The sequence below is a fragment of the Nanorana parkeri genome, unplaced genomic scaffold, assembly GCF_000935625.1.
Source record: "Nanorana parkeri isolate BGI_ZX_2015 unplaced genomic scaffold, ASM93562v1 scaffold669, whole genome shotgun sequence".
NCBI classification, from domain to species: domain Eukaryota; kingdom Metazoa; phylum Chordata; class Amphibia; order Anura; family Dicroglossidae; genus Nanorana; species Nanorana parkeri.
This window is the reverse complement of record NW_017306937.1, coordinates 897,580-922,777: the sequence shown is the minus strand read 5'-3', so window position 1 is coordinate 922,777 and position 25,198 is coordinate 897,580. Positions and strand designations below refer to the sequence as shown.

The 25,198-nt window shown below is 45.4% G+C and overlaps 1 protein-coding gene across 1 annotated transcript; it reads right to left on the bottom strand.

The window, feature by feature from the left end:
- Window positions 1–410: 410 nt before the first annotated feature.
- Window positions 411–25,168, bottom strand: LOC108792680 (torsin-1A-like). The gene is made up of 9 exons (XM_018563514.1): window positions 25,090–25,168; window positions 23,470–23,588; window positions 19,555–19,712; window positions 14,095–14,226; window positions 12,686–12,804; window positions 8,387–8,652; window positions 6,514–6,689; window positions 2,993–3,111; window positions 411–665 (listed from the first exon to the last, which is right to left on the bottom strand). Exons 1-9 carry the CDS (start codon window positions 25,166–25,168, stop codon window positions 421–423), a joined length of 1,413 nt encoding a protein of 470 aa, XP_018419016.1. The 3' UTR covers window positions 411–420.
- Window positions 25,169–25,198: the final 30 nt, after the last annotated feature.

Sequence of the window (25,198 nt, the reverse complement as noted above, 5' to 3'; positions counted from 1 at the left end):
TGACCTGGAAAAATGAGGTTTTTTGGGTTCCAGGTCATCAAATGGCAGTTTTCGTGTTTCTAGAACAGTAAAAAAAAAATTTGAGACCACAAGTTACCTCCTCACAGCCACCAGATACAAACATGTCCTGAAAGTCTGAATCTGTCTGGTGTGTAAATAATTCTACAAGTTTAAAGCACAGGTCACAATGCAGGCTGAACACACCAGGAATGAAGTGCGCTGTGTGGGGAGTCAAGAAATACTTTCGCCTTCATAATGGTGATACCAGGGAAGGCCGTGCTGAGGAATTCCTGAGAAATCAGCGAAATGTGCAGCAGTCATTCATGGAATAATAACCAATCTCGTATGCTCAGTACAAGGATAAAGGGAAGAGGATCGCGCCTCTACTGACCAGCAGCTGGCTTAACCAGACAGCAGCGACTACAGATGAAAGTTCAGTCTTGCTGTGACAGTTTTACAGCCTTTATCAGAGAATATTCGAAGGTCCTTAGGGAAATAAGTCATCTCTTTAGCCACAAGGGATGCCAGCTCTTCATCGGCCTTTAGCCCCCGATGTCTTAACTCCGCCAAGGCGCACTGCTTTACATGTCTGTACTCCAGCGGTAGAAAAGGGACATAGAAGTCAATCAAATTCTTGTCAATCAGATTGCAGTGCCAAAAGCCATCTAGGGATACAAAAACATGGTGGAATAACAGTAATGAAGGCAGTCGCATCTGGTCAACCCTGATCAATCACATTATAATCCTCTTGAAGGAGACTATGACTGGAAGACTACTGAAAGCAGCTCGTAGGTATGAGGTGCAGGTACCCAGAGGTGCACATACCTTTAACCTCCCTGGTGGTATTCCCGAGTGTGGCTCGGGGTTAATTTTCAGCACCAATAGCGGTAACCCCGAGCCACACTCAGGATTGCACAAAAGTGTTCCGGAGCCGGCGGGAAATTCAAAAGTGAAAACATGCAATATACACAGAATACACACAATACAATGTAATCTGCTATAATTACTGTATCAAACCATATCACTTCAGTTTTGTCCCTAGAGCAGGGGTGCTCATTAGGTAGATCGTGATCTACCAGTAGCTCTCGAAGCTGATGCTGGTAGATCACGAAGGGTGTGAATGGCGGCCCCTTTATTCCATTTTGGTATATTTTTTTAGCTGTGCACACATGAGTACCTTTTAGCGTGAGTCTGCTGAGCCAAGCTCCCTGACACCTTTCTGGTGGTTGAAGTGCTATGTATTACATCAAAGATTATTAGTTTACACAGCCTGTTGCACTACACTGTTTGCAACATACATCAAGGTGAGCCAGGAGAGAGTGAGGGGAGAAACAGCCAGGGCTGAGAGAGAGAGAGAGAGGAGAGACAGCCAGGGGAGAGGGCAAGGAGAGACAGCCTAGAGAGAGAGAGAGAAGATACAACCAGGAGAGAGAGCGAGGAAAGAGCCAGGAGAGACAGCCAGGAGGATGAGCAAGGAGAGACAGCCAGGAGAGCGATGGAGGTTTTTTTTTTTCGTTGGTAGATCTCATGTAGCTCATCATTTGAAAAGTAGATCTTAACACAAAAATTGTGGGCCCCCTCTGATCTAGAGCTTTGTCCAGTGCCCGGCCTCCATTTTTTTCTCTTTTCACTGTTCTTTCGGAAACTTGAGAACGTCTATGGCATGCAAAAAGCGTCCCTTTAGGTCAAAAACGGTTTTAGACAGCTAGAAAACAGCGATAGTGATTTAGAATCACTTGCAGAATTGAGCGATAGCGGTTCGTGGGGAAATTCGATTTGGCATGCAAAAATACTGCATAATCAGACCGCCAGGGAGGTTAAATGGTTTTACAATTCTCTGTTCTGCTAAATGCCAGGCTGTCTCATCAAGTATACTTCAGACACTTCCAGGTAGTGCTGGAGCTTGCTACTATGCCCACACATTCCTATTGGCTGATCAACATGATGGGCAGCCTCAATGGCTAACAGGAATGTGCAGAAGGAGGGAGAGGGCAAGCTCAAGCAGAATTAGGAAATTAGGAAGCTCCTTTAACCATTTGAAGCCCGGGGTGTTAAACCCCTTTCCTGTCCAGGCCATTTTTCAGTATGCAGCGCTGAGGTGCTTTGACGGAAATGTATTCTGTCATACAACACTATACAGAAATTATTTGTATATATATTTTTGGGGACAAATAGCACTTACTTTTGGTGGTATTTATTCACCAGTGAGTTTTTTTTTTATTTTTTACTATATAAAAAGGAAAAAAGTACAGAAAATTTTGAAGAAAAAAAATGTTCTCTCTACATTATGTTATGAAACATTGCAAATAAATAATCTTTCATACATTTAGACCAAAATGTATTCTGCTAAATTTTTTTGGTTGTGTCTGACAAACACGTCAAGCCTTAAAAATCACAAACACTACCATACCCAAAATTTTTGTTTTGTTGTTTTTAAAAAATTGTTTATATACGACTGTTTTTTTTAAACACCTTAACTTTATTGCTATCACATAGGGGGCTAACAAGCCCCCTATGTGATAGCACAGACACAATGACAGTTCTTCTTTATGGAGACATCAGGGGTCTATTACATTTCTAATGTCACCTAGGGACCCCAAAGAAGCCGATGAGGCAAAGATCTGCTTCACCAGCTTCTTCTCCAGGTACAGCGGCGAGAGAAATGACAGTTTGAAACCGGAAGTGATGTAATACACATCACTTACGCTTTCAGTGATTGGAGGGGCGATCAGTTACTGGAAGTGTGCTAATCTCCCTCTGAATAAAAGGTATACAGACCTGTTATCACATTGCCTGATGAAGGGACCCTGTGTGGTCCCAAAACATCGATTTTGTTTTTCTGTGATTTCATGATCAATGTAAATAATGTACTTTTCGTGCAGACTCCAGCACAGGACAAAACACATCCCAGGAGTCAGGTCACCAATACGCATTGAATTGAACTGATCAAATTCCACATTTAAATGCCCAGCCCTGACCCAATAGCACTTACTGTCTTTGTTGTTGAATACCTCGACAGCCAGCACAGACTCCAGATCCTGCAGCTTTAGCTCCTCTCTCCTCTTACTGGATCCCAGCACCACTCTGTTGATCACATGGCCCCCTGCATTGCTAATGAAAACATGAAAGTTATGGGATGTAGTCTGGTTTACCTCAACACAGTCAAATGTAGAAAGAAAAACCCGATGAGCAAAAACACAGATTATTTTTCAAGAGATAACCCAAAGACCCAAATCTTGTAACTTCATTCCATTATTTGATCTTGGCTTTTTTTTTTAAGGTTTACAATGTTACAGTCAAACAGATGGGGACAAATATAAATCGACATACATACAGAGTCAAGGCATTGTCGACAATACAAGGACTACCTGAGCTAGGGCAACTAATGCCCTGAGAAAGTGCATGTAGGGGGCACAATCACGTGGGCCTTGCAGTCAGTAGCTTATAAGCATCTTACATATTATAACATATTTGTAGTTATTGTAGGGTGTCTGGCCGACTGTAAGAGCAAAACCCGTATTCTGAACAGCAGCTAGGCTCCATTAGGGCTAACATAGAGACACGACATAAACAAAGAGGGAAACGGAAGATCTCTTGGGAAGGGCTACAGAAAGGATAGGTGAAGGGAAGAGGCTGGTATCAAAGGATGCGATAGGGCCACAAGAGACCCTGAAAGCCATATATTTATCAGGTCCGACTGGGGTGAAAGATCCGGGCATCGGTGTGTGGAGACTGCTCAGGCATGCCTCGTCTTGCGGACGAGTCCGAGCCATGGTTGTATGAGAGGGAGTTTCTGAACTTGCAGTGTCGGTCAGGCCAACCATAACACCGCATGGCCCAGCAGGAGGCGGCTGCCCCAGGGAGTCCCCATAGAGCTTGGAAGACATCAAGGCCCCGCACTCGTGTGTGTATAGAAGTTCAAACCAGTAGAACCAGGTTTTCCTGAAGCTACTATCCATGTGGTGGAGGGTTGCAGTCATTTCCTCCATCACTCGGATATCATCGACTTTTTTGAGCCAGAGTCTCAGCGTGGGTGGGTCTGAACTTTTCCAGCACAAGGGTATGCATGCCTTGGCTGATTTCAGAAGGTGTAACAGGAGCGATTTGCAGTAGCGGGCCCTGGAGAGCGAGAACAGGTGTAGTCGGACGGCCGCGGGATTATCTTTTAACGATATCCCTGCAAGTCGTTTAACCATTCCGAGGACCGCATCCCAAAACTCTCCAAGATGTGGGCAAGACCAAAAGACATGTAGGATGGAGCCCCTCCCCAACCCACATCTCCAGCAGTTAGGGGAGGATTGAGGAAACATCCTGTGGATAGTAGGGACAAAGTACCACCTTGTAAGGATTTTATATCCCGTTTCCTGGACTGAACTGGCCAGAGATGCCTTATGTGCGAAATGGAAAATAGTATCCTGCTGTTACCGAGTGAAGGTAGCTCCTAGGTCTCTCTCCCACTCAGCCAGGAACACCGGTTCGAGCAGGTCTGGCGGATGTGTCAAAAGCGTATGAGATGTGGACAGACTGTGGTCAGGTCAACTACCTCTCCAATCAAGCAGGTCTCCTCAAACTGTGTGAGGTCCACTCGTGGGGAGGTTGAGCCCACCAGACCTGCGAAGGAGTGCCAGAGCTGTAGGGTCTGCCATCTTGGCAGGCGGCCAGTTTCTCTAAACACAAAGTCTTGCGCGGGCCAGAAGTGAGCCACCCGAAACGTGATGGAGGCAGAAGACGTGCAAATGCTTTTTCTTCCATGATCTTGGCTTTTGATGAACCATTATTAAATTTAAAAAAAAATCTATAAAAATGTTCCTCTGACTGTCATGTCAGACCATAAAACAGTTGCCAGGTTATAAATAGTAATACAGGTAACTACGCATAATTCCTTTTCCTTAGCTGCATGCCTTCTCATTGCTTGAACCATGAAACTAGTTAGACAAGGAAGTATTATATTAGCACTGTGTCAGAAAACCAAAATCTAGGAAGGCAAATAGTAAGTAGTTAGACACACAAAGCAAATGAAGGGGAAAAAAAAGAAAGATATTTAGATGTGACAACAGACTCATCTGTAAAAACAGAGAAATTCAAGAGGGGCTGAAAATCATGCCTCTTTATTGTTATTTGAGGTCAGACCAATTCTTAATGTTGGTGAACGATTGCAGAAAACAAACCCCCATGTGACAGATATGCAGAACTGCACCTATTTTATACATTTGAACCACAAGACATAGGCTTGAATGTACGGGTTCTCTTAAAAGCAAAATAACGGAGATTACATCCACCCAATGGTGCTGCTTAATTGGAACAACTTAGTGACATTAAACCCTCAGATTTTTTAACATAAACCAATACTGTAATGTGCGCCTTGCTGTAATCCATGGTTGTTTCCCTTTTCTTTGCTGCTCTTCCTTTTAAATCCTCATGTCTACTCATGCTTGGGGAGAACTTCCCCTTTTCAGCTCAGGGCCTCTTCCTGTAGTGCTGGCTCAGGTTACAAGCCTATAGAAACGTATACACAGACACCGGGTATCCATTCCTGAGACAAGGCAGTCTGCTGCAAAACAGAAGTTCTGCAGAGCATGGGAACATATACAGATTTAAAAGGAAGAGCAGCAAAGAGAAGGGAAACAACCATGGATTACAGTAAGGCGCACATTACAGTATTGGTTTATGTTAAAAAATCTGAGGGTTTAATGTCACTTTAATAAGAACCCCCGACACTGTCTGACCAGCCTATTGATTTTCCTTTGCTATTCCCAGGTCTGACCATGGCAAGGGATGAGTTCTGCATGAGGCAAAGGTGCTGATCTGCTGCTCAGAGTCCCCCCTGGGGCACAGCTAAAACAAAAAATGGCAGGGGATTGGCAGCAGATAGTTACCTCTTGATAGCAGGTAAACACGTGAGGGCTTTTATTAAAAGAGAACTATGGCCAAAACTATATTTGGCTATAATTCTCTTTTAGGTCACAGGGGGACATTTACTAATGTACTTCTGTGACCCGAAACTCAGCATATATATTATCGGGATCCTCCCCGTTGCCTGATTGACAGCTGACTCTAGCTCTCTAGAGGCAAAGCCAGCTGTGCCCACTCCTTCCCCTGTCTGTCCCTCCAAACAGGTCAGGAAGAACAGAGAGGGGAGGGAGGAATCCCTACGGGGAGCATTGACTGATGGTCGCTAATCGCTCAGTTCACGATCTTCTCCCTGCAGAGGTTTGTGATCACTCAGTTGTCCATCAATAGAGCCGACGTGTTACAGTTGCAGCGTCACACGTCGACTAACTGTGGAGATGAGTTTATTTCACTCGGCCTGGATGGGAAGGGGGTTTAACACCGCGGATGTCAACTGGTTAAGTAAACTCATATTTAAAATAATACATGAGCTGACATTGCTGACCCCCTTCTGAAAATGCCAGCTGCCTGGCTCCTATGCTGATTCACTGTCTTTATTACTATTTGAGTCACTGATCACAACAAGTAAGCAGATCAGAGAACTCAGAGAGGTCCAATTGGTACCTGAGGAAAATGAAAATAGCTTTACGGTATGACACGCCATCTATCTGCTCATAATAGTCCAGGAACGGCTTGATTGTGTCGATAAGACCTGGATGTAACTTGTCCATCTCATCAAATATGAATATGGAACGAGGGCAGCTAGATACATTTCCACGAATCCACGACTGTATCTGATCCTGAAAGATAAAAGGAGGACCTCGAGTATTCATATCAGTTGGTACCAATCAAGCATATTCTACACTGCTACAGGCTGCAGACACCTTAAGACCCTTAATGCAAAACTAAACCAATCGGATTAATGGATACCTAAAAGAAAGCTCAAGTTAGAAAAGTTCAGTAAACATTAATAAATCCTTAAACATGTCAATCTTATTCTCTGCAGTGTTGTCATTTACATTCAGCCTACTAGCACATGTGCAGTGTGGGCTACATTCAAGGTATGCCTCCGGTGATACCTGTCATATGTGCCAGGGTGCTAATGTCAGCTGCCAACTGGTCTTTGAAGTCCCCAAATGGTTAATGTCATATCTGATCACATGCAAAGGAACCAGGAAGCGGCACATTTAAACAGACGCTAAGGTGGCGCTGTCCTCGGCAGATAGGAGATTTAGTTACGCTGTTAGTGGTCTGCACATGCCTTAAAAGAACTATGAGGTTAAGGCTTTTCCCCATAGTTCTCGTAACGGGAGGACACAAACTAGCGTCCTCCCGTCACCCTAGGCTCAGTATACCGCGAGCCGTAGCTCGCAGTACACTGAGACGCCTCAGTATACTGTGCCGGGATCCGCCCAGCTGTGTGACTGACAGCTGGCTCTGCCTATTGTAGAATGTGCTCTGGTTTGGGGGTGCCCTTAAATTACTGATGAACAACTGAATCTTAAATAAGTGTTGGGTTTATTTACAAATAGGGATATACATACATTCTCAATACACCTATCTAGAGGCAGAGCCAGCTGTACCTGCCCCCTCACCCGTCTGTTCCGCCAGTCAGCACTGGCGGATCGGAGGGGGGAATCCAGCCCCGCCCCCTGTCACGGCAGAGAGCCGTGACAGGATCGAGAGGCTAGCGAACCCGGTATGTGTTCGCTCACCTCCCGATCTACTGAGCCGACCTGTGACAGCCTCATTGTCACAGGTCGGCTAGAACTATGAGGTGAGTGAAAAGCACTCACCTCATAGTTCTCCTTCAAGGCAGGTTCAGGTAACCTGTGATGAAACCACAAACCCCATCATGCAGCTTGGAGTCATACATGTGGTTGTCAGGATCTTGTAGTTTCACCGCAGCTGGAGTGCTGAGGTGGCCTACCCCTGCCTTAATGCATACCACTTAAGGCCTCATTCACACTAGAAAAAGCCGGCACATACAGCTTCGTACTGCGTGCACGGCGGTATCGAGCAGCTCCCGGGAAGGACAGGTGCTGCGTGGGATTAGTACGCAGCCCCTGTCCTTCTCTATGGGGGTGCGCGGCCGTTCGCCCCCCTACACTCACCCCAAGTGCAGCTCCGTACGGGTTCGTGTTTCCTGGCTCGGACACAGACAGGATCCATCCTGTCCGTATACGAGTACGGACACCCTCACAGACGTGCAGGGTGAGGTACGGCCACGTAGTTCCATAGAGAAGGACGGGGGCTGCGTACTAATCCCACGCAGCACCTGTCCATCCCGGGAGCTGCCTGATACGGCCCTGCTGGCAGCACGGAGCTGTACATGCCGGCCATTTCTAGTGTGAATGAGGGCTAAAGCTTAACTAACTAAATCTGCCTTCCGTCTGACCATAAACAGTCAGTTCCAGTAGCAATATAGAGAGCACTGCTCAAGCAAGTTCTTGGAACTCTGATATTATGTGCGCAAGCTCTGCAGATGTAAGAGCACCTTGTAGAGGGGAACCAGGTTGTTGTGGGGGAAATGCATGGTTGACACAAAAAGATGGACGTATTTGCTGCTCATCCCCTTCTGGTGAATGTTCTCTGCAATGATTTTGCTGATGAAGTTCTTGCCGGTTCCGGTCCAGCCATGCAGGGAGAGGGCTAAGGGCTTTTTGGGGTTTTCATTGTTCATAAATCCTGTGACCGCTCGGAAGATGACGTCTTGGGCCAGGTGCTGGCCAAACAGTTTATTTCCCAAGTCTTCCCGGAAGGCTGATAAAAATAAGAAGTGCAAACGTAATAATAATTAAATTATAATAATGATAATAAATAATAGTTATCAAAATAGAAAAAAAAAAAAGAAGAAGAAAGTACCTTTAGGCCTTGTTCACACCGAAAGCGTGTACGTTCCAGAGCGGTAGCTGCTGAAACGCACCGCGATCGCTAAGAAACCTCTCCCCGCGTTTTGGGGGCGTGGCGGTGCATTGCATTCAACGGCACCGCTTCCAAGCACCCCCGCCCGCAGTGCGATTGAACGCGTGGCAAGACTTTGCCAGCGTTCCGTTCCACTGCAAACGCGGTCGAGTGCACTGCAGGCGGGGGGGCGTGGAAGCAGTGCCATTGAATGCAATGCACCGCCCCCTCCCACCCCAAAACACGGTCAGAAGTTTCTTAGCGATCGCGGTGCGTTCCAGCAGCTACTGCTCTGGAACACACAAGCTTTCGGTGTGAACAAGCCCTAAAGGAGAACTATGAGGCGAGTGAAAATCACTCATCCTCATAGTTCGAGCCGACGTGTGACAATGAGACTGTCACAGGTCGGCTCAATAGATCGGGAAGTTAGCGAACACCTACCGTCACTCGCTCACATCCCTGCAGAGAGCCGTGACTGTCACTCACGGCTCCCTGCAGGGATTCCCCCCCTCCCCGATTCTCCAGCGCTGACTGGAGGAACGGACGGGGGAGGGGTGGGTACAGCTGGCTCTCCCTCTAGATAGGCAGAGCCAGCTGTCACTCACGCAGCTGGGTGGATCTCGACAGTAACGTCAGGTCCTCCTCCGGCTGCGGCAGTCTCAGTATACCGCGAGCTACATATACGGAGCTTTGGGTCATAGGAGGAGGTTAGTATGTGTCCTCCCGTGACCCTTAACAGAACTATGGGGAAAAACACTTACCCCATAGTTCTCCTTTAAAGCCCATCTTTAGGCAAATCTTTGTTCCTCCGAAAGAACAACTCCTGGCAAATAACCATGACCTTGCAGCGGGGCTACCCCCGCACTTCAAGTGATAGGTGTTCCTTTTGTCAAGGCCAGGGGTCCAAATAAAGCAGATATCTGATCCTCAGCCCCGTGGCGGTCAGCGCTCACCTCTCTTCCCCTCTGCTCCAACTATGGAATGTCCCTCAAAGGACCTGCATAAGACGTGATGTTATCAAAGGTCCTTAGACTGCTGGAGCCCAGAGGAGAAGAGAACGTGGGGACCGCTCTAGCAGTCCTGAAGAAGCCGGGATCAGGTCAGAAAATTCTGCTTCATTCCAGCCCCTAGAAAAAAAAAAGTGAGAACTTCACCCTTGCAGTACATTGGTTGGCCCACTCCAAGGGTACGTTTTTTATTGGCCCAGAGTTTTCCTCTAACCTTATCCTACTGTTTTTCTTTCTTTTTGCATCCCTTGCTCCTATAGGGACAGAAGTTCAAGTCAGATCATCACCCAGCTTCATCCATTTTCTGCTTCCAAAAAAGCACTGTAAGGAGCCTGCCGAGTGGCCTATAACACATATGATGTAGGCCCATCCCGCAGAACTACATCTCCCATGAGCCCTCAGCATGCACTCAATGTGTGCACAGTTTTTGGGAGCAGTAGTCGGGTTTGTGGGGACAGGGGAGAAGAGAACTTCCCCCTCATTACCTTGAGGGTACGTTCACACCAGATGCAGTGCGTTCCGGTCCGATTCTGGCCGGAACGCACTGCATCGCATTGCAGCCTGCTCACTTTTTTGTGGGGAAGGAGGGGGCATGGCGGGCCATTGAAGTGAATGGCACCGTAGCCACCAGACTGCAGGCACATTGTACCAGGCGATCGCATTGCTGCCGGAGGGCGTGGCTACGGTGCCATTCACTTCAATGGCCCGCCTTGCCCCCTCCTTCCCCACAAAAACAGTTATCCGGCCGCAATGCGTTCTGGCCAGAATCGAACCGGAACGCACTGCATCTGGTGTGACCGTACCCTCAGCATCAGCACATTAGGAAGGCAGGGATAAGACATTCACCATTCCTCATATTTCAGGCAGCGCTGGTGTGATGACCGCACGGTGATCAGAACTATTATGATGCATTGAGGTGACCAGCCAACCAGAGCACAGAGAACTGCTTGCAGTGACCGGTCTCCTCAACAGGAAATGCTGCCACAAGAACAATTAGCAAAAAGCATTTCCAGATTGAGTCCCCCTTCTTAACGTAAAGAATACAGGAGATAATAAAGAAAAGATTCAGCCAAAACTATTTCTTTAATTTTGGAGACTTTCCCTCTTTTCCTGTCTCAGCCACACAGAGTGTCAGCAGAACAGGAAGCGAGGGGAAATCTCCCCAACTAGGAGATATGTAATCAATACCAAAAATTGCTTTATACATAAGGCTGTGCGTGGCCCTGTTGGCATGGCTCCGCTCAACAAAAGTCAATGTTTTCAGTTATTTCACTGGGACAGAAAGCCAGGGGAAATACACAACTGTAGAGGTGTCACAAGAACAAAAGGAGAGGGGAAACCTTCTAATGGGGACCCCTGCCCCTTTCACACGAGCATCATCCATTCTGTCATAGCAGGTTATCCTAGAAGTAGAGATGCACCTATACCGGTATTTCGTTATTGAGTACCGATATTTGTTTTTTCCGGTACACGCCGATACTCAATACCAAGTACCGGAAGTCCCATCAAGGAAGCCAGGCGGCGTGTAAAGACTCGCCACCCGGCTTCCCGATTAGCAGGGAAGCCATCCCCATGCTTCTCGTCGCTAGGTGACGAGAAAGCATTGAGTCGGCTTTCTGGCCAATCAGGAAGCCAGGCGCAATGTAATAATGCAGCGCCCGGCTTCCTGATTGGCCGGGAAGCCCGCTCCATGCTCTCTCGTCATGAAGCGAAGAGGGAGCATGAAGCCAGCTTCCTGGCCAATCAGAAAGCCGTGGCCCGCATCATTGCACAGCTTCCTGATTGGCCAGCTTCCCGTCCAATCGGGAAGCCAGGCAGCGAGTCATTACACACTGCCCGGCTTTCCTGATAGGCCGGGAAGCAGGCTCCATGCTATCTCGTCACAAGTGCAGCCGGCTTCCCGGCAATTAGGGAGCCGGACAGCATGTAATGATTTGTTGCCCGGCTTTCTGATATCCGGAAGTATCGGGCTAGGCATCGGAGCATTTGGGCGAGTATCGGTGCATCCCTACCTAGAAATATCCCCTACGGAGTCAGATTGGTTCCGATTGTTTTCCTCCATCTTGGGATCCGTGTAATCACTATGGGTGGCCGGATGTAAACAAACACGTGTCCACATATATCTGCCCGGGTCAGTAAAAGAAGACCTGGCCACAATCTCTTTTGGCATTTAACTGACTAACACACGTTTGTATACAACTGCCCATCCATAGGGATGTACTGCACTCTGTTTTTGATCCCTGCAATCACAGGTCAATGGACTGATAGAACACTCCTGTGAAACCAGCATTGGAAAGAACTCCCCTCACTTCCTGTTCCTGGAGCAGGAGTGAAGAAAAAATCTCCCCAAAAGGTACACAGGCTACAAAAATAAATCTGACGGGTTTAATCCTTCCCTACTCTATCTAAGACCCCATTCACACGTAGCGACATACCTTTTGCAGCGGATCCGCACGGCCGGGATAGCGCGACTTTCGGGGCGACGTTCCAGCGACGGTAGCGCGACCTTCTCCGTCGGGCTCCATAGAAAAAAGGCAAAATCGCGCAAAATCCGCCGAAAAAAGGGTCCGGTAGAAGCGACTTGCGACCGCGACGAGCGACATGGAGTTAAGACAGCTCCATTGAATAGCATTGGCCGGCGACTTCTCGCGATATCGCGCGGCAAAAATGCGCGATATCGCGGCAGAAATCGCGTGATAATTCGCTACATGTGAACGGGGCCTAATACTACAAAAAAAGTTTGGGCTGTACACAGACTTTAATCATCAGAATATTAGATGTGTATAGAGAAATATCTGGCCAAAAAAATAAAACAAAATACACACACACCATGCTGGGACTTCCAGGGCTGACCTGCACACAGGCTCCCCTCCTCCCAGTCTCACCTGTACTTTTCAATGCATTCTCCTCGCAGCATTCCACCAGGCGGCCGCAATAGAAGCGGGGGTAGGACAGGTAACCGGTAAGCACGGAGGCGGTGGCTATGGCTATTCCTCTCCCTGTTCTGGTGACAACCCAAAATTTGGGGGGTGTTTCACATTAACTGACAATGGCCACAGGGCAAAAAGGGTGACTCTCCATAATGGGGCCACAACCACAGATATCACATTTACTTGTGATATCACACGGTACCATCCATTGGAGTAACTATGAGCACCATTCTGTTACACAATGGTGACATTTCATTAACTTCTATGGCTCATTCACACTGGAAACAGCCGGCGCGTACAGCTGCGTGTTGCGTGCAGGGCCGTATCAGGCAGCTCCTGGGAAGGACAGGTGCTGCGTGTGATTAGTACGCAGACCCTGTCCTTCTCTATGGGACTACGCGGCCGTACGCCAACCTACGCTCACCCGCCCTGCATGTCCGTGTGGGTGAGCATACTCATACGCTGGCAGGATGGATCACCCGCTGGGACACCCGTACCTGTACGGACCTGTACTTGAGGTGACCATAGGGCGGCATTCGGCCGCGTACTCCCATAGAGGACAGGGGCTGCGTACCAATCACACGCAGCACCTGTCCTTCCCGGGAGCTGCCCAATACGCCGTGCACGCAGCACGGAGCTGTACGTGCCGGCCAATTACAGTGTGAATGAGGCCCTATGCACCACAGCAGAACTGAATATGAGGTGAAGTGAAAGTGCACTGTGAAATAGCATGTCTGTAGTTTTACACAACACACCACAACCCAGTGTTGTGGTGTAAACATGTAACGTAGAAAACAATTGTTCCCTATGTGCCCGGTGTTGAGCGGTGTTGATCTGTGCAGGTCAAGGCAGCTCAACTGAGGTGATGTGAATGAACCCTTACAGAGTATTTTGTGGGTACAAGGACTGTGGCATATCTGTGCTAGGGTATAGGAGGAGACTGCTTGTAACCATGTCACTTTAAGGCCACTTTTTGCTATGGCACGTGCAGTATAATATACTCATAGTGATGTAGGCAGATGGAAGGGGGCAGCATTTGCTGTACTAGAGGGAGCCCAGCATAGGACTATCCAGGAAAAAACATTTAACTTGCTATATCTTCTACGTCTACTTCTGACATTTCCAGTTACTGTACAAAAAAAAAAGAGTTATTTACCATGGAAAGCAATGGACTTTCCCGAGTGTGCTGGCTATGGGCCAGTTCATTCAGTTTCATTTCCCGTTGATGGTAAATAGGGTGTACAGCACTTTGTAGTCACCAGACATTTCCTCACAACTCAGTCTTACTGGGACGGAGATCTGCAGCTACATTTCAAGCATCAATGGATGTTCTCCTGTGCGCCGGCGCTGTCTTGGGGTTTTACCTTTTGGCCTCTAAAATTTCTAACTGGACCAATGCTCTCAAGGAGAAGATTTGCTTCTTTCTGTGGTGTCTTCGTGTTTTTTGCATAATTGTTTTTCTCATTGCCTTATGGAACAGCGAAACCTGGATCAACCTTTTACAGCAAAGGTAACATCTAAAGGGAAGGCGGGCTTGTCTCTTGGAGATCAATTTTTTAACCACTTGAAGTCCGCTGTGTTAAACCCCCTTCCTGCCCAGGCCATTTTTCAGTATTCAGCGCTGCGGTACTTTGACTGACGTTTATTCCGTCATGTAACGCTGTACTGAAAGGAATTTTATACCATTTTTTGGGGACAGATAGAGATTTCTTTTGGTGGTATTTAATCACCACTGTGGTTTTTATTTTTTACTATATTAAGGAAAAATTACCGGGAAAAAAAACCTGTCCCCCCATATTAAATTATAAAACATTTATTATTACCCAATTTTTTGGTAAAATATAAAAGACGGGGTCACGTTGGGTTAAAAGACACCAAACATGTCAGGCCTTAAAATTGCACGCACACGCGAAACCTCAATAAACTACAATACCCTAAATTGGCCATAGGCGACGATTTAAAAGCTTCTACCGCTCATCAGTTTAGTGTTACCAGTGATTGATGGCCCTAAAATTATTACTCTCACTCCGACGTTCGCGACGATATGTAACATATGTAGCGCAATTGTCGTTTTCGCGCGCTGACCACGTATTTACGTTTATATGTGCGGAAACGTGGGGGTGGGGGTCATTCTTTTTTAATATGTGACTTCTTGCACACTGACAGGTTCTCTTTATGGAGACATTAGGGTCTCTAAGACCCCTAATGTCACCTAAGGATCCCCAAAGCAGCTGACGAAGCAGAGAACTGCTTCATCAGCTTCTTCTCTCTGGCAATAGCAGCCAGATGACTGACAGGTGAATGCGGAAGTGATGTGATACACATCACTTCCGCATTCAGAATACGGAGAGAGGTCAGCAAGGAGCAAGATGCTGAACTCCCCCCCACCTTCCTCCTGACACCCTCCCGAGCCGGTCCCGGGCCGCAGATGGGGTAGCGGATCCCGGGACTGAAGCTGAAGGTGCAGGAGGGGGGGCGGCGGCACTGCAGGAGGGGGAGCGAGCACACACAACATTCAAGCGATCGGCGGCTATAGAGCCGCCGATCGTTTGTATGTCAAACAGCCGGTAACAGCTCTGCAGAGCGCGCAGGTTTTTTCTGCCCGTGTAGAAAAAGAAAGCCGTCTAATTACGGCAACCCGCCAATGGGACCTGTTTTTTCACAACAGGCGGACAGCAAGCGGTTAAAGAGAAACTATAGGATTTTTCTGCATTGGTGATCTTAAAGTGTATTTAGGTACCATTTTTTTTTTTATTGTGGATAGTGTGAGGAAAAGTTAGAACCCCTGTTAGATTTAAGTGCTGTCCATGACATGTTAGGAGATTAACCCTCTTATTTTGTTTGGTCACCATTGCCATCAGGACAGATAGCGATGAGAAATCCTAAATCTTGACTTTAACCCCAAAATGTAACCCTTAAACCTACCATTTAACCGTTAGCCTACCCTTCTACTCTGGTCAGCCACCCCTCGCCAATAAACAATACCCCCTCGCTCCTCTAGATCATTGCTAGAGCCAGCAGCAGGGTTCTCTCTGTCCCCAGAAGAATGCAGCTGTGTGATGATGTCACCATGAGGGGGGCAACGAGACTGGTCAAAGATAGCAGCCCTCGATCACCAGTCTCAGCTCATGGGGGAGGCTTCAGCGAGGGTTTTTTTAGTGCAGACTTCAAGGAGAGGGGGGTTGTTGGGAGGTTTAACTTTTCCTTGAAATAAGCTTTAAACATATCCTGCTGCTTAACCTCAATTCATACTAGATGCTAACCCTAACCCCTTGATCATAATCTGAACCCTAAAACTTAGAGCCCAAGCTCCCCCTACTGTCAATACCCGTTTCCAAACTCTGTCCCCCAATGGCTGTTGATGTATTTATTTAATATTTTAATTATTTTAATATTTGCCTTTTGTGAAGTTTTCAGGCCACTCATCTGATGCTGCAGGGTCCACTTCACCTTCTTCTCCGGGCTGGGAGGTCCACACTGATGCAGAGAGGTGGAGCTGGTGTGATGACACCAGCACCCCTCTCTAAACTAGTACAGTGTGAACCGAGAGTGCCATGGTGACACTTGGTATGGGGTAGGGGCATGGCACCATGAATTTACAATATAGTTCACAATCTCTGGGTTGAGTGAAACTGGGTATCGTTCTACCCAGAAGACTTGGTACGTCTTGTGGTGTAGGCATTTTTATAGCACTTAGGGAACATTAAAAAACAAGTTTAAAAAATAGCCCGGGGTTTGGATTTTTAATCTTGTTGAACCCCTAAAATCCTATCTTTAAAACCCAATTGTAATATTTTTTTTGGAAAGGCTCAAGGAAACATCTTGCTTTAAAGTCCTTTATTATTCAATACAAGCATAAAATCCACCGCTGTCAATTATATTTTTACTATCTGTGTCCTTCCTGTCTTGGTGACAATCGCACCCTTCATTTATTAGAGTGTGTATGGGCATCACAGGGAGAGGAAGTGAGAGAAAATATCCCTAATAATAATGTATGTATAAACATACATATTGTATGTTTAGGATAGAGCCAGTGGTACTGTTGTCTGATAAAGGGGCTCCAATAGGTTACAAATGGTTCTATCTAGAGCATTTCATGTGCTGATATTCTTAACCATAGTGTCCAAGCCATTTGGGGGAACTCTCCTATTATAAAAATGGTTATAGCATTTAATTTGGCAATGCAGCACCGATCCTCCCCATCTGTCTTGTATTGTTTTGATTGTAATACAGGCAATAAACCTTTGAGGAGTGGGTTCAGCACTAGAGATATGAGACTTAACAGGCAACGTTTATCACTCACCTTCCTTGCTTCACAAAAGCCAGTCCTTGAACACTCCAGGATCATCATGTGGTACATGCAGGGATCCCAACCTGAAAAAAGCAATTTCAGGGAGGAGCCCTTCTCATTTCAGGGAGGAGCCCTCTTCCCCCCCTCCTGAAGAGAGAGAGAGCACCCCCCTGAAATGATGGCAGATAGCCCCGGAAACTTCTTTGCTATCTGCTGGGGTTTTTTTTTTAGTATTCTGACAGCTGCTGCCATCAGAAAAAGAACAAAAACAAGAAAATAACTGCATAGGAATGAATAGCTAGATTGCTATTGGCTATTTCACTTTGCAATAGCCAATAGCAGACTCGTTACTGCACCCGCACTCTGCTGCTGTCAATCACTAGAAGAGGACCTGATGGAGAACTTCAGGTCCACCTCTGCTGATTGACAGCAGCAGTGGTCGGGTGCAATAGCTAGTCTGCTATTGGCTATTGAAAAGAGAAATGGCCAATTGCAATCTAACTATGCATTCCTATGCTGTTTTGTTTTTTTCTCCTCAGACAGGTGGCGGCCGGCGGCTCCGATTTCAGGAAATTTCAAAAAAACAGGAGGAGTTCCATATACATGCCTTGTACAGAACATCCTTATTGTTGCTATGAATACAATAAATTCAGTTTTAGGAATTTGCCACCTGCTATAAATTGAAAGGTACTTTTTCTGAATTGTAAATCACCAAATGACCTGCATTGTAATTATAAATGTTACATCAGTTATTTTTTTAACAATAGCAACATTTCCATTTATATCAAAACAAATAGCTAACCATATTTTTACATTTTATTGTCTTCTAGCCGTGCAAGAAAACTCAACTAAAACATATATTTCACCCAACACGTGGCCCATGATGTGGTCTACTGGACTTGTAAACAATAAGAATCGGTAAGTCTCGGGCATTATCCTTGCATGGTTTGACAGCCAGTGACAGGCTGATCATACAGGGATAAGCATTATATAACTGCTCTGGGTATGACACTCAGAAGTAATGAAAACCGATACAGCTAAGCATTTAACATTTTAAAAAGAAAAGCAGCAAACAGTTGATGTTTTTCTACAATGACCAATGTCATATCAGGTGCATGCTTTCTTATTATAACTTCCTTAAAATATCTTTGTTAGTTTTTTTTGTTTTTGAGTGGTCCTCCACTGTAAGAGTCAATTATATTGTATTTTGTAAGTTTTAGATGATAGACCAGCTTTAAAGGATCAGTTAAATGAAAAGTGATATTGTACTTTAAATGGAGCCCCGTGGGATGTCAGACCCTGGCTTTATGTACACTGAGTGGCCAGATTATTATGACCACCCCATCAGTACTTCGTTGGGCCACCTTTTGCCTTCAATACTGTGGCGATTCTTCTTGGCATTGACTCCACGAGATGTTAAAAGGTGATGCGAGGAATCTGACAAGTTCAACATGTCTGATGAATACAAAGAAAAACAGAGCGCCTCCATCGTGTTATGATGCAACTGTAAACGTGATTCATCGGACCACATGACTTTTTTCCAATGCTGCAGACAGCAAAAGGTGTTCGAACAGGCTTTCGGCTTCCTTACTATGCATTGTGCGTCGAACAGTTCATTCAGAGATCATTTGAGAGGATCCCTGTTCAAGATCTGCAGTAACAGAGCGCCTTATAATGGTCTGGCCCTCTAGCAACTTCAGCGCGAAATTATAGCTAATTTGCCTACAAACGTCAGGTGGTCATAATAATCTGGCCACTGAGTGTATGTTTTGGACACGCCAACATTGAGATCTCGCTGCCATAATTTCCAGCTCTGTTTCTGTTCATTTGGGGTTTCGGGAGTCTCTATCCACCTTTGTGTGTTTTAGTTCAACCACTTAGGTCCCTTTCACACGGGCGCCTGTTCCGATCACACATTTCCTGCTGATTGGAGCAGTACATAACGGATGTCACTGTTGTGACTAACAGTTTTTTCCTCTATTGCAAACTGAACTTACTGGACCCATGTTAGGTTTAAGAAGAGTCAGATGTAAGTGGACCTGTGTCTGTTTACATCAGATTATCCCCTGTCACTTTCAGGTCCTCAAACACAGAACTCTGTTCCATTCTGTTTTCTGGACCTGGATGGAATTTAGGGTAATGGAGAGTAAACAAACACATGTCCATTTAGATCCAGCTGCCTATAGATTAACATTGGGCTTCTGATCAGATTCTCCTGAAAAACTAACAGGTGGACCTGATTGGACTGCCCGTCTGAAAGGGGCCATAGCTTTTCTGCAGTATAAAATAAATAAAACAGGCAGAATGGGATGCACCGATACCGTTTTTCGGTATCGATTATGAGTACCGATATTTTTTTTTCAGTACTCGCCGATACCGAATAACGATACCGGAAGTCCCATTAAGTAATGACCTGCTGCCCAGCTTCTTTTTTGGCTAGCTTCCTGAACAATCAAGAAGTCGGGCGGCGAGTCATTACACGCCATCCGGCTTCCTGATTGGCCGGGAACCCGGCTCCATGCTCCCTCATCACCAGGTGATGGAGCTGGCTTTCTTGAAGCCAGTTGGTGGGTAATGTCTCGCCGCCCGGCTTCTTGATTGGTCAGCTTTCCGATCAATCTGAAAGCTGGCCGTCGAGTCATTACACGCCGCCTGGCTTCCTGATTGGCCAGGAAGCGAGCTCCGAGCTCCCTGGTGATGAGGGAGCATGGAGCCGGCTTCCCGTCCAATCGAGAAGCCAGGTGACGTGTAATGACTCGCTGTCCAGCTTCCTGATACTAGAAGTTTCATTATCGGGAGCATTTGGGCAAGTACGAGGACTCGCCCAAATACTCTGTATTGGCACCGATACTAGTATTGGTATCGGTGCATCCCTAGAACCTATCATCTGAACTCAGCAGAGAGTTCTCACCAACAGAGTCCCCAAGAGATAAAAATAAACTGTCAGGTGGTTTTATTTCTAAGGCATCTAGCAGGAATTGAAATATCAGTTTTTGGTGAGCTGGCCCAGCAGACCTACTGTTGTTTATGGTAATTGTTCCTTCTTTGCTCTTTTCTCCTAGGTTTATACTTTCTCAGGGGTGCAGACAAACCGTTCTCCAAATCAAGACAACGTGGGGTGAAAAACAAAGAGGATATGGCATCGCAGCAGGCTGAATAGATGACCTTTTTCTTGAAAGAATGCCGAATTCTCATCTATGGACATCCCAATGGCAAGGTTTCATAAATTCACAACATAGACAAACTGAAAATGAAATTAACAATTCAAATGAATCAACATTCAACACAGATCATACCAGTTCAATCAGCTGCACACTGATCAGATGACCTGTGGTTCAATTTAGGTTTAGGTTTCCCCTTACTTCCTGTCCTGCTGACAATGTTTTACCAGGAAGGAAGTGAGGGGAAATCTCTAACAGTTAGAAAGAAACAAAAATATATTTTTCAATAGTGCAGAAAGGAAGCTACTGGTAGGAACTCTGTCATATTTTTGCTACTGTTGCAGATTTCTCCTCACTTTCTGTCTAGTAAAACATTGTCTGGGTTTCTTACCCTTCCTTGTCCAGTTGAGCTGTCTGACATTGTTCGTTCCTCTTTGGCACCCTGTTATGACCAAACCTGTAAACATCATCATTCTGCCACTACTAAATAAACTTCTAGAAAATTCCTGTCTAAGAATGATGATGCACCACCAGTTCTCCGATTAGCAAACAGCTTGTCCATTTAGTCTCTGCCCTTGCGTGTGTTCTGATCTACCAAGTGCTCTACTGTTGTTCTTGTTTTCCGTGTATGACCCTTGTTCTGGCTAAATCATCTCCTGGTTCCTGGCTATTGTTTCCTTTCAGCCTGGTCTTAGTGTCCCCTGACCTGGTTCAGCTGACTACCTGCTTTGGCATCTAACCTCTGGCTTGGCACCGATGACGTCCTGGACTTTCTCCATTGTTTTTGCCATTTTTGTTAATTGTTATTTTCAATAAACTCCTTTTATTGTTTAACCTGCACTTTAAGTTTCTGTCTGGTTTCTTGGTATCCTGATAGAAATCAGGTGAAATGTCTCTTACGGAGCCCCACAACATTTGGCTTAACATTCACTTTAAACAGACTGCTATTAGTAGATGTATATTGTTTAAAGTTGTAGCATCGTGGCATTTTTATTCTAACTTGGTGAAGAAACTGATTGTTGTGTTGTAATGTAATAAAAGTATATCTGAATCTGGCGGCTGTGCCCTAAATTACACCCTTTTGGAATAGAGACCAGCAATACGTTTTGTTGAATCGCCTAATTCCAGGGGAGTTTTTTTGTTAGCAGCTAAAATTTGTATTGCTAAAGCCTGGAGGACACCAAAGCCTGGAGGACACTCAAACTGTCGTGGATCATGGTTCATGAAAAGTTACATAGTATTCTATAAGACACTGAGGAGAAGTTTGAAAAAGTATGGAATCCTTGGCTGACTTATACTGGAGTAAATTATGCCTAGTGCTGATATTTTTGTTTTAGATGGCTGGGTGGTGGGTTACCTCCTCTGGATCACCTTTCTCTTTCCCTCCTTTCTTGTCTCTTTACTTATTCTTTCTATCTTTCCTTTAGACTTTTTCTGACTCTTGTACTACTTTTCTAGTTGCTGGTAATCCTCCCGCACCCTAGGAGGTTTGGAGACACCCATTCTTCTATGTCTCTTTACATGATGCGTTGTCTACTTCATCTTACTTTCCATAGGGGATACAAGTTCTGCTTTTGGTTTTGTTACTTTCTATCCCATTTTGTCTAATTGACAACTTGATATGCTGGAAGTTTAGACAGTTGGGTTTGCCTCTTGCCTCCATTTCTTGTGATTCCTATTGCTGTATCCCTGTGGGCAGGTTTACAGCCTTTTTTTTCTTGACATTTTGTTTGGTTGTAATGTACTCTTAATCTTTAAATTAATAAAAATACTTTGAAAGTTAAAGTATATCTGAATTGAAGAACAAACATGAAATATATTGCACCTTCCCAGTCCTCCCAAGGGGGAGGCTTTTGTAGTCCAAATCAGGAGAGCAGCCTAGGATGACACCTTCCATAGTTAGTTACAGTACAGTTTGTGAGTGTTGTCACTGTACGACATCAGGTTAAAATAAATGGAAGAAAACCTGTAAAAGGGAAAACTAATGCAGACACCACATATATAGGCTGGTAAGCTACAACTGATTACAGTTTGATTTTTGATTGTAGATACACTTTAATTTATTATCCCTTGGTGCTGGTAACTTGAAGGGGCTTGGTGGCTGCTGTCCGCCGTAAATAAAAAATAACAAGCTTATTTAAAAAAAAAAAAAAAAAAGCAGAACATTGTTTTATTTAAATTTCATTTAATTAACTGAATATGTATTAAATTCCATCTGGGGAAGAGAGAAGTATGGACACCACCACCAAAGGAGGTCAACAAAGGTAGGCCACGCATTATTATACGTTATGTACAGGTAATAAAATGAAAGCTAAAGGCACAGGAGATGCAGCGTTCTCAGAAATATCCATTAGACACATCTGACAACCTCATCTGCTCAGTATTCTCATCTCACAGATAAGTACCCGGAGATGTGTGCTTACTCCTGCTACCTCCTCACTCTATAGTAATAATCATGGGTGCTCAGGGTTACTGATTATATACATGAAACTCTGCCCACAGATCTATCCTGACAGACGAATCCTGCCTACATAAGCAAGCTATCTAAACATTTAATTAGTACATTATTACAGATTTGTTTAATGAGAAAGTTGATTTGGTTCAATTTTGTGACAATAACTTAACTTAAAGCGCATGTATAGCTAAAACGTTTTATATTTTTATTAGAGAGTAGAAAAGAGTTAAAACCCCAGTCAGTTTATATTTTGCTGTGTCCCATTAATTATTAAGCTTTAGGAGGGAAGACCTATCCTGGGCAAATAGGATCCACAGCACACCCGCATGTTCGAGCGCCGCCATCTTGGTGTAAACCAAGATATACTCCAAGATGGAGGTGCGCAGAACGTGCCGGTGGCCAATGTGGCCACCGTTCGTTCAGCGTGCGACGTCACCGTCATGTGACGTCATCCGCTCCGCCTCCAAGATGGCGGCAGGCATGTGCAGAACACGCCGGCGGCCATATTGTATCCCCAAATATAGTTTTCGGATATTTGGGCATATAATAACTTCCTTATTTCGGACGAACTGCCGAAATCAACTGAATTGCGTTGATTTGCAGGTTTGTCCAAATCCGAATGCACGTCTATACTGAAGTATACAGTACTGAACTATCTTAGAAGCCATCTTTATCCTTGAGCACTTGATTGCTAATGTGTCAGTCCCAATTTGTGTATAACTCTCTATACTACTGGCCAGTAGCAATAGTTTAGGCTAGCCATCGTTGGGGCCCATACTGTGCTGATGAGATGAATTGCGGAAATAACACAAAGTGGCCAAAGGCCTCTCACCACTTCCCAGGTCAGTCTTGCAGCGGGGATGTCCGTCAGCGAGAGACGGGCGTCCCCTTTCTCTCCAGCCAACACTTTGCTGGTCCTGAAGTCATCTGTGATTTCTTTGGAGGTAGACTCTGCTCATAGGAAGACACTGGGAACTCTCTCTTTAAATGTCCTCAGGCCTCCCACCAATTGCTGGGCCTTATGGAATTCTTCACTATACCGGCTCAACTGTTTGTCCAGGCTGCGATGATATCCCAGCTGTAGCAGTGATGTGATGTCCCACTGAAGCGATTGTCTGTGTAACACTGAGCGCAGCAGACCAGAGGGAGGGCTCTCTCTATCTCTAGAGGCCCTTCTGTCTGCTTACACTCCAATAAACTGCGCTCACACAGAATATGTGGCCCCTTTGCATCAGCAGCCACCACACACGTCTGTCTCTTTCACAGGGTTCTTTGCATTGGTGGTCAGGTAGGAGAAAAGCCCCTTTACATTGGTGGTCAGGTGGTAGGAAATCATCCCACAGTACAGTAGTTGTCAGAGAGGTTTTTTTCTCTACACTACATAAAATATATACTAGTGTTTCACCCAAGTAAAAATGAGTCATCCATGGCATCAAAACAGTATTAGTAAACAAGAAAACAAGGTGATACACTTAACAAATTTGGTGTATTTTTTTTTTAAATACAACTAAAGGAATTTAAAAACAAGTTGGATGAACCATGTTGGTTTGAGTGGACTGATGACAATACTGAACGAGAACCAGGCACAATTGGGCTTATGCAAAAAATTTGAATATTAAGCCTTACATTATTATATCATGCAGGTTATCTATAACAGATCGATGTATATTTGCCCCTTATAAAAGACTATCTGCTTCTGTGGAGGTTCTAGGCCCTGGAAATTAGCAGAGGCAATTCACCTTGGTTGTCTGTTGGTGATATTATCTCTTATGGGTTGGTGATATTTTCTCACTGAGGATCAGCCGAGTATGAAGAAGGTGTGCAAGTGAGGATTGTTTCCTATGTGTATTTCCAGAGGGTGTCTCCCCCCCTCTTTTTTAGCAATCCGGAATAACTAAAAAGTGATTGGCCTGTATGGTACGTGTCTGATAATTTAATGTCCCCTTTATGCTTGACACTTGTTGATCTGCCAAGTGCCTGAACTCATGCTGATGGCACATGCCAGCTCCCAAGCATGCAATACATTATCACATACTAGAGCACTGTGATTAGGAGGAATATGAGCAACTACATGGCTCTGTGTGTGATGCTGTTAAGGTCACTTAGGAGCTGAAAGACCGCAAGTCTTAGCAAAGTTCAGGCAGCTGGCATGGCAGCAATTGTCAGACTTTAAAAGCGATTCTCCGCACTGACTCTCAGCCCAGAGTCATCTTCAGATAAATTACGCAAACACAAATAAAAACATTTCTGCATAAGCTCAGTTAATACTGGTTCTCTTTAAAGGCAATTATGAGGACAGAAATATTAGAGCGGTCACTAGTGGTTTTAATCCCGATCCTGGCCTAACTTGTCTGTCTGGTGTGTAAATAATTCTACAAGTTTAAAGCACAGGTCACAATGCAGGCTGAACACACCAGGAATGAAGTGCGCTGTGTGGGGAGTCAAGAAATACTTTCGCCTTCATAATGGTGATACCAGGGAAGGCCGTGCTGAGGAATTCCTGAGAAATCAGCGAAATGTGCAGCAGTCATTCATGGAATAATAACCAATCTCGTATGCTC

Coding starts and splice junctions, on each gene's coding strand:
- LOC108792680 (XM_018563514.1), bottom strand. CDS start 25,168: ATGACTGCTGCACATTTCGCTGATTTCTCAGGAATTCCTCAGCACGGC. Junction 23,589..25,089: donor TCACCATTATGAAGGCGAAA/GTATTTCTTGAC, acceptor TCCTATGAGCAG/AGTCTACCTCCAAAGAAATC. Junction 6,690..8,386: donor ACCTGGTTCCCCTCTACAAG/GTGCTCTTACAT, acceptor TTTATCTTTCAG/GATCAGATACAGTCGTGGAT.